The sequence below is a fragment of the Carassius gibelio genome, chromosome A23, assembly GCF_023724105.1.
Source record: "Carassius gibelio isolate Cgi1373 ecotype wild population from Czech Republic chromosome A23, carGib1.2-hapl.c, whole genome shotgun sequence".
In the NCBI taxonomy this organism is placed as follows: Eukaryota; Metazoa; Chordata; class Actinopteri; order Cypriniformes; family Cyprinidae; genus Carassius; species Carassius gibelio.
In genome coordinates this window covers 21924499-21934390 of record NC_068393.1, presented here as the reverse complement: position 1 = coordinate 21934390, position 9892 = coordinate 21924499, and the positions used below count along the sequence as shown (strand labels likewise).

The 9892-nt window shown below is 35.6% G+C and overlaps 2 protein-coding genes across 3 annotated transcripts in view; one reads left to right on the top strand and one right to left on the bottom strand.

Annotated features, from left to right (window-relative positions):
- Positions 1-2728: 2728 nt before the first annotated feature.
- Positions 2729-7097, bottom strand: LOC127944611 (torsin-1A-like). The gene is made up of 5 exons (XM_052540666.1): positions 6927-7097; positions 4142-4407; positions 3613-3788; positions 3322-3455; positions 2729-3055 (listed from the first exon to the last, which is right to left on the bottom strand). The coding sequence occupies exons 1-5, from the start codon at positions 7069-7071 to the stop codon at positions 2772-2774; spliced, it is 1005 nt and encodes a 334-aa protein (XP_052396626.1). The 5' UTR covers positions 7072-7097; the 3' UTR covers positions 2729-2771.
- A 2201-nt stretch (positions 7098-9298) lies between these two features.
- LOC127944609 (pleckstrin homology domain-containing family G member 5) overlaps positions 9299-9892 on the top strand; it is a 60195-nt gene continuing 59601 nt past the window's right edge. The window contains exon 1 of one of the 2 annotated variants that reach the window (XM_052540661.1): positions 9299-9593. The gene's annotated coding sequence lies outside the window, so the exon portion shown is untranslated. The remainder of the gene's footprint in view (positions 9594-9892) is intronic. The other variant, XM_052540662.1, reaches the window with a different exon arrangement.

Below are 9892 nucleotides of genomic sequence, written 5' to 3'. Positions count from 1 at the left end.
TTTTTTAAGGTTCCACAAATTAAATATGACAGTCACATTTTAATTAGTCAAGACAGGGTGAGGCTTTGTGAAGCCAGGTTCTTCCACATTCTCCTGACTTGTATTGTGTGTCAAGTATCATTCAACTTCTCATGGTTTCTTTTTAGAAAAAAAGTAATAATTAGAAAAAACAAAACAAAACAATGCATCCCTGTTTTGTTTCTACTCACAGCTCCTTAAACTGAAAATAGATTCCTGTTAAAAAAAAAAAAAGTATGTTAAAGGAAAATCAAATGTAATATTTTAAGAAACCATTTTTAAAAATAACACTATATATACTGTAACTCTTTTCACTGAAGATGTTTCGAGATATGATGTTTGTTACAGGTAGATGTGCAAATAAAACAACTTATAAAACATAAATATGATAATACATTTCAGCTTTTACTCACATTTAGAATCAAAAGACAGATAATCTGTATCAAAATATGTAATGCAATGTCTTTTACAAATGCTGAACCATTTTTTTTAACCCAGAATATTCAAGACATCATTTAGCCAACTCAAATCTGATGATGATGTTGATACCTGAAATAAAACTGTAAAGAAATACAACACTTTCATCATGATAGCTCCTTATTTCACTATAACTAGCACTGGCCTTCGCTCCCTCAGATTGGCCTAAGGCAGTGAACAGCCTTCAGTTTCTTGTTCTTCGAAGAGTGGAAACACATTTTGATCTCTGTTACGTTAAATGTGGATTTCCCAGCAGAGGGCTTCAGTCAAAGCTAGAGAACACAAGTAAACTGTTTGCAATGATTGTAAAATTCACATTGTGTTCATGTGAGTACATCTTGAGAGTATTCTCAACATGTAGGCCTCTTTTTGATATAGCCGTTTATGATTTTGTATATGTAACAGTTACCACACCATCAAGGACTAGTAAGCTACCACCAGGCTGCAAACTGAATAAAATGAATAAATAAAAATAATCCAATTCACAGCTCAACTCTCTCTCTCTACCAACCAGCTTCATCACCTCTTAAAATAAATAATGTCATCCAAATACACCTAAATGCACGGGTGGAGCTTAAGCAGTTATTTGCAGATGCACATGATGAACAGCAGGTGGAGCCAAATGTTCACAAGTATTCAGACAAGCCTGCACATTAAATTAGAGCTGTAATCGGGCCTTAAAAGTTAGGCCCGACAGGACCCGAGCCCGACAGGTTTCGGCCCGAGCCCGACAAGTACACTTTGATTGACAGCTTTTTTAAAGCCCGAACCCGTTTACAGCCCGACATTATTCAAATGTGCGCACGCACACAGCTCTTTTGCCTTTTGCCAACAATGAACAATTTATTCATGTTTTAACATAATTTACTTATAACTAACGTAGACTAGACCACTTGGAAGTTGGAATAAAGAAATAAAATAAGTCCTGTGTCACATCTTAACATCTCAGCATTCGCAGGCATTTTACTTCAGAGTCATGCAGAGTGAGGCCTTGGGATGCTGCCGGAACGATCCAGAGCTACTGTCAGCTCGTTTAACATCGATGTAGATGTTAAAGAGGGTTGGGTTCACACCGCATCCCTTCCTCACTCAACAGCCATGCTGGAAGAACACAGTCCTGAGAATCCCAAATCTGACCGGACCGCACATTTACTGTTTTTAAACATGGATTGTACAGTATAACATTGAATATTTTTCCACCAATGCTAATTTGTAATAATTTGTAAAGTAAATCATCATGCCAAATTTAACCAAAAAAGACACTGAGATTAAAAATCTCTTTCACATAGAATATAGTCGACAAAATAATCAACAAAACGTAAATATTTTTTTTTCTTTAGATTTTTTGTTAATTAGAGCGTGGAGAGATATAGATGTGATCGGATGTTGTTTTGGTAAAAAGCCAATTTGTGATTTATTTACGATGTTTAATCTTGTAAGGAATGTAACTATGCGGCTATTTTTTATTAAAAAAAAAATCTTTACTAGGTTACTGCTCACACAAATGCAACATAATAATGTAATTACTGGGATCAAATTTATCTCCTTTTTTATATGTGTGATCAGACCTTCTGACCAGGTCTCAGGAAGAATTTTGCAAGCGCCTGAATTATGTAAGGGCTGCTGTGTTTGACCATTTCATTGCTGATGTTGTCTTGTCCACGTGCCTTCTTAAATTTTTTATTTGTGATGGTGTAATAAACGTGCCAATGGGTTTTGGTCATTTTTTTATTGTTTTTATATTGAGCTCTCTCTCTCTCTGGTTATGATGAATGAGTTTTGTGGTTTGATTTTAAATTGATAATGCAACTTATAGTGTCTTCAAACAATTAGGAATATACAGTATAATGTTTGATGTTTATTATGAATGAGATTATAATGTTTTTTTGTGTGTTTGTTTGTGTAAAATAAGGGTTTGTAGAAGCCAAAAGTCTCTCTCTCTCTCTCTCTCTCTCTCTCTCTCTCTCTCTCTCTCTCTTTGTAAGCTATTCAATGGCATTTTGTTACACTAATAAAAGTTTTAATGGTGTTTTTGGCCTTCAGAAAACACTGCACGGTATCCCTAGTGATGTATCAGATGGAAAAGTCCAAGGTACTTCCAAAATCTGGTAGGACTAAAGAATGTTGACCCAAATACAGGCTGTACACATAGGCCTAGATTAAAATGTTTAATACTGAGACAATCTTAACTTCTCAAAAAGCAGAATAGTCCAGATATCAGTGTAACTCATAAAAACAAAGGAGTAGTGTATGTTCATTGCTGTTCAACTGTGTGCCTAACTGGACAACTTGCTATACAACTTGCTGCTAAAAAAATCATAATACCGTGACAACTTCTGTCTGATAGTTCTGCAGCCATGAACAGCAAATACTCTCTCTTCTTTAGGGAAGTAAGACATGTCTCCGGCCACTTGATCTGCCAGATCGAAGTCTTGGGTGATGCTCATATGGGCCATCTCAACCAGGACACATTGACATACATGCTTCATCTCCAAAGGTAGGAAAGGAATATAATGATCAATCAGATGCTCATCTCTGATACTAGAGTACGAAAATCCACCTGTAGAAGAGACAAGTTATTTATGGAGTAAATGCAAACACATATTCAGGTTTGAGCAAAATAAAATACAATAATTTAAGAAACAACCTATGAAAAACACATATTGATCAGCCACATAATATATTTTGAAAGTATATAAAATGAAAATAATATATGAGGAATTTATAAGTAAATAAAATGTATTGTGTTATATATATTTTAAAATCTATCTTTTGTTTATTTTGAAATGTAAATTATTTCAATGCTCAATTCAATAGTCTACATACTGTTCTTATTATTGAAGATGTTTTGAGAGATTTTAGTCTCCAGTTCCTTGCTTTCCATCCATAAGTTTTCCCGAGGAATGCCTTCTCTCCAGAAATCCAGAGTCACTTCATTAATTAAATTCCCACCTGAATTACTATAAACAAACAAGCTTATCATCAGTTGTGGCACACTTTTTGGGAGCATGAAATGTTATTCATTACCACTGTGTTTGAATTTTATGTAGTTAATAAGTTGACTACAGCTACATTTAAATAAATCCATATTACAACCCCCTGATTTGAGGGCATCACCTCAGAAATATGAAGATTGCCTTGTGGAATGACACTCCATCTACACGGGCATTGTAGTCTAGAAAAGGTTTTATGGCATCGATCAGCTGTGGTTGCATTTTGTCCATACCATCAAATATAAACATGGAGCGGGGAAAACGTGATACACTTTCATGAATCTGCTGCTTTAGCTGTGCCTGAAAGTGCAGAACATGCAAACCCCATTTGAAGAAATTACTTCTGATATGAGCAACACTCAACGTACCTCGTTTGACAAAAATGTTATTTTTAATAAATAAATACTGGGCAAAAATACTTTCAGATTAGAAGCAGCATAATGACTGTATAACATTTAAATACTGAAACTGTAATGATCCAAATCCCCAACTATCCCCAGCTACCTTAACCCTCTGGCCCTCTTCGTTTAGGAGTCACACTCATAGTCTTCGTGGTCAAAAATGACCGAAGAGGGCCAGAGGGTTAAATCTAGAGCTGACCATGGTTAATAAGAAGCAATTAATGTGATTACTATAGTCTTAGGCTTACTTACACTGTACAAGTGTAACTGTTTTTCATGTGGGAAATGATGCTCAGATATAAATAAGTGTACATGCTTGCTGTTTTCCCCTTTTTCATACACATTTCTTGCGATGATTTTGACAGCATGATTTTTTCCAGTTCCTGTAGTCCCATGGAAAGAGAGGACCAGCGGTTTATTTGGGTTTCTGTCAGTCATAAATGACGACACAGCTCTTTGTATAACATTAGACGCAATGTGCTGTCCAAAGAAGTTTTCTCTTAAATCTTCCTCCAAACCTGAAAGATGTAAAGATATGTGAAGTTGACAAATAACAGTGTTGTTATGTTTAAGCAGAGCGTAGCAAGCTGAAAAAAGTGAAACCAGCCAATTCAGTCATTTTTATCACAATACAATTACAAATAAATAAAATGGACAAAAATTCAGTAAACAATTCTGTAATTAAGAAAGGGAATTATTATAAAGTCTCATTATGAAGTCTGGAGTTTCATTTAATTTCTATCCCTCTCCCTTTTTTCATTAATGCTGTTAAACACTTTATGTAGTACTATTTGACAACATACTGTATATCCAATGCCGGATAGTAAATGATTACACGTAATATGGATTACGTAATCAGATTCCAAAAATTAAGTACTTGTAATCAGATTATATTAAATTTAAAAATGGTCATGGTTCATTTTTATAAAGTTTCATTCATTTTTATTGAAGCAAATGTAATTCCATAGAAACGCTGCTTGCATCTGATTGGATTGAATCGCTCCGCCTTCAGCTCGGTCTTTTGAAACTTTACAGTGCAAATAGTTCTGTAGATAAAATTGAAGTGGAAATAAAAATCAATAATAGACTGAACAGTTCCATGATAATATGTCTGTAACATTTATTACTCTTGTCTTTTAAGTCTAAAAGCACTAGGTATATGTGTGTGACATTAATAAATAATTGTGAAAATTAATAAAGTAGAATTTATGAAATAAATTAGTAATATTCATTTTATTACATACTAAACTTAATGACGTTTCTCTTCTTAGTATTCTTTGTTGGGCTTGAGAAAGCCAACATATATTTGAACATTATTATTATTTATTATGAGAGTAATTGATACTGACTAGAATTTTTGTTTCACCAAATTCAGCTCAGACCTTCAGACTCGCGTTGCTGTATAACTGGTCAGACTACCTTCCCAAAAAATCCTATTGACTTTCGTTATCTGAGCAATGAAGGCCGTAATACTTTATGTCCAGGAGCAAGACTGAGAGACCTGACATTAGCTCTTTACATTCATTGCATGTAATTTATCAACACAGATTACATAAAAGTACTTAAAATATACAGCTCATAGAAAATAAAAGTTCCAGTTGGACAAACATTAAATGCATAAATAATAAAAAATGCATAAATAAATTAAAAGAAATTTGGATGCCCCCTCTATAGAGCGACATTAGTTTAAATGACTAATAAATACACAAATTTCATGTGTACCATGAAGATGAACACCGAGCCGAGCCAGATAACGAACAATAGACTGAGTCGTTCATGAGTGAAGAACCGGTTGCTTCGGTGTTCGGATCACCAGTAGTTCTTTCGGACAGTTCGATTTAATAAACCGGTTGAAGAAAATGGTTCACCGGTTCTTTTGCACTCGACGTAATGGCGTCATTTGCGATGATTGCCCTTGATTCAAGCCTTCGGTTTACCCGCGCTCATGACACTAGCATAGAATCAGTTCAGAATCAATCACCAAAAGAATCAGTTCCGTTCAGACGCTCTGTGTGTCGGTCTGCTTCACGCTGGATCACACATGCGCAGTATCATCAGCTCCTCGGTTCTCGAATCGGACGCGTCTGACAGAAACAGTTCTTGACTCTAGAAAGAGTCAGTCTATTGTTCGTTATCTGGCTCGGCTCAGTGTTCATCTTCAGTTCTCTCCTCACAGCAGTTCAGTCAGTGTACTGTTTGAGTAAATGAATTACTCCGGGATATTGGTTTGTTTGAACTCAGAGGGAGTGTCAGCCACATTAAAAAAGTTAAAAGCTTAAGTCATTTGTGGATTACTGCTTATTGGAGATTCAAACCGTTTAAAACGATTCAGTTGGATTTGGTGAACTGGTTCAAGAAGATCCGGTTACATCGAATGATTTGTTTGCGATCTGCATATCACAAACTGCTTTGTTTTGAACTCTTTCACAACAGAGACGGAAGAGAAGACAATGATGAATAAAGTCTTAGTTTTTGGTACTTTTGGACCAAAATGTATTTTCGATGTTTCAAAATATTCTAACTGACCCTCTGATGTCACATGGACTACTTTGATGATGTTTTTCTTACCTTTCTGGACATGGACATTATACCATACACACAGCTTCAATGGAGGGACTGAGAGCTCTCAGACTACATCTAAAATATCTTAAACTGTGTTCTGAAGATAAACGGAGATCTCACGGGTTTGGAACGACATGAGGGTAAGTTATTAATTACATAATTTAGATTTTTGGGTGAACTAACCCTTTAACTGCCTGAGTGAGGATGAGTAAACATTTCCGTCCGTGTCTTGGAGTTTATCGCATTAGTGAGCGGACTGGAAAACTGTCTTTTTCATAATATATATGCATTTTACCCTTTTCTACATTATCTTTATCCCTTTAACAGTTAAATCAAATTATAAAATAAAAAATACAATGTAGTTGTGCTTGTTGGAAAGTTATTCGATAATATATCCGTTTGGAAAAAAAATTGACATTTGAACCATAAACTCATAAATTAATCATCAGAACATGTAATTATCAGGTTTACTCACGTTTTGAATCAAAAGGCAGCAAGTCATCCCGTTCAAAATATGTGTAAACCACAGATGCAGCAGCCACGAACACATCCAGAAAACCTGAAGATAATGTTATATTAGATACCAGCAATAAAACTACTACAAAATGCTGTGCTTTCATTGTGAAAGCAAATCATACAGGTATATTTCAGTCTTGATTTCGAGGATGAGTAACACTGGATAAATGCTTATCTCTCTACAGCTTGTATCTATAGCCCTTAGTCTACATATTTACTGACAATGACGTGAAAGAAACACGCTTTTCTGGTTTCCTTGCTTTCAGTATGTTCATCTGCTGTAGCCATGACCACTACAGTATTTTTTTTACATTAATAAGTTACACATTACGCTTTTTACTATAACCTGGGTGATAATAATATTGAACTTTATGAAACCTTAAATTATATAAAAAAGTGTTATGGATGAGCCATTTTGTTATGACGTGTTGCTCCAAAAGGCCAAAACAAGAAAGGGTCACACACGGATATCGAACTCAAGATATGTTAACAAAATAGGAAAAGAAAGAAACGAGTGCTAATGTGAACAATGACCATTAGTAAAGTCAGTGGTGTAATGTAAAGTCTGTGCATGATTGTACAGTGGCCTGATACAAATGTAACAAAGGGAAAGATAAGAATGACAAACGCAAACAAAGTGAATTAAAAGGGGACGCCAAAAGAGTAGCAGAATGGCTAATTTTAAAGGATGCAACTATAAGGAAGCCAGGTGTTTGTGATGGACCCTCTTATGGAATGATCCATCTTCCAAATATGAGGGGTTGGGCATAGCACACCTGATCATCACAACATTGAGCTCACATTGTGTATGAACTGTTTATGAAAAATCTTTTTGTTCTGTATTTTGTGTATTCTTTATGTGCTGTTTTTGTCATTCAACTCTTCTCTGGTTTACTAGCCTTTTATGCTGTTTTACTGTGAAGAGGAAGTGGCATTGCACAATATAATTTTATAAAGTTCCACAAATTAAATATGACAGTCACATTTTAATTAGTCAAGATAGGGTGAGGCTTTATGAAGCCAGGTTCTTCCACATTCTCCTGACTTGTGTGTCAAGTATCATTCAACTTCTCATGGTTTCTTTTTAGAAAACAGTAATAATTAGAAAAAAAAACAATGCATCCCTGTTTTGTTTCTACTCACAGCTCCTTAAACTGAAAATAGGTCCCTGTTAAAACATTTTTAACCATGTATGTGCATGTTAAAGGAAAAAATCAAATGTAATATTTTAAGAAACCATTTTTAAAAATAACACTATATAAGTCTTTTCACTGAAGATGTTTCGAGATATCATGTTGTTTGTTACTGGTAGATGTGCAAATGAAACAGCTTATAAACATAAATATGATAAATGCATTTCAGCTTTTACTCACATTTAGAATCAAAAGACAGATAATCTGTATCTAAATATGTAATGTAATGTATTTTACAAATGCTGAACCATTTTTTTTAACCCAGAATATTCAAGACATCATTTAGCCAACTCAAATCCGATGAGGATGTTGATATATTAGACATCAGAAATAAAACTGTAAAGAAATACAACACTTTCATGCTGATAGCTCCTTATTTCACTATAACTAGCACTGGCCTTCGCTCCCTCCGAAATGTGCAGTGAGCAGATCACTGAACAGCCTTCAGTTTCCTGTTCTTCGAAGAGTGGAAACACATTTTGATCTCTGTTACGTTAAACAGCATCATGTGGATTTCCCAGCAGAGGGCTTCAGTCAAAGCTAGAGAATACTTGTAAACTGTTTGCAGTGATTCACATTGTGTTCACGTGAGTAATACATCTTGAGAGTATTAGGCCTCTTTTTGATTTACCCATGATTTTGTATGTAACAGTTACCACACCATCAAGGACTAGTAAGCTACCACCAGGCTGCAAACTGAATAAAAATGAATAAATAAAAATAATCCAATTCACAGCTCAACTCTCTCTCTCTACCAACCAGCTTCATCACCTCTTAAAATAAATAATGTCATTAAAATACACCTAAATGCACGAGTGGAACTTAAGCGGTTATTTGCAGATGCACATGATGAACAGCAGGTGGCGCCAAATTTTCACAAGTATTCAGACAAGCCTGCACATTAAATTCTGTACTACTACCGCTGATGGGAAAAGCAATGTTATGAAAGCAATTTTAGAGTGTGGAAATGGATTCCTAAAAAAGAGCCGCATAATTTTGTAAACGTGCCACATTTGTGTCTATAACATAGACATAAAATATTCCATTTAATAACTAAAAGGTGCATTAAAAAAATTGAATAAGAATGAGAAATTGTGCACCAGTGTCTCTTTGGCGCCTCTAGCGGCTGAACGCAGGTAGTGCAGCGGGATCTCTTGACTAAAGGAGGTTTGTATGAATGGAAAACGCTGTCCACGGCTGAAACAGAGCAGAGGGAGCAGCCCAGACAAAGCGGCAAGAAACTTTCACGCTGCTAATCGCCAGTCCTGTCCCACCAAGCATGGATTTACAGAAGACAGCGGCGGTGCAGTAGATTCAACACCCCTCTGAGGGGATGAAAGCGATATTGGAGTGAATTTAAAGTCCTGCTGCTGCTGAATGGATGAGTTTATTTTGGCTCCGCGGGTCGATGATGAAGCTTTACAATGCAACAGGTTAGAGTGAGTTTCGAGATAGATTATTAGAAACACCACAGAATCGAATGCGATCGCTGGATCTAATACGTGCATTGGTCATGTTGTAGTTCGTTTTGTTAATCTCTGAGATGCAAAAGTAAGCAGCATGCACGTTTACCGAGCCATTGAAATTTCAATGCAACAGAATACTGTGAGATCAAAGGAGATGCAGCCAATCAGGCCTGTTTCAAATGTGCAGCCTGGCTCTGCATTTAATATGTGCATGCATTCCTAGTAAAATGTGGATCAGTGACATTAGGATTTGTTGAAATAAAAAT

Bases quoted from the DNA above. Each gene is read 5' to 3' on its own strand.
- LOC127944611 (XM_052540666.1), bottom strand. From the start codon at position 7,071: ATGAAAGCACAGCATTTTGTAGTAGTTTTATTGCTGGTATCTAATATA. The intron at 4,408-6,926 runs GTGAGTAAACCT...TACATCTTTCAG, and splicing joins GCTGCCTTTTGATTCAAAAC to GTTTGGAGGAAGATTTAAGA. The intron at 3,456-3,612 runs GTGATGCCCTCA...GTTTGTTTATAG, and splicing joins GCAATCTTCATATTTCTGAG to TAATTCAGGTGGGAATTTAA.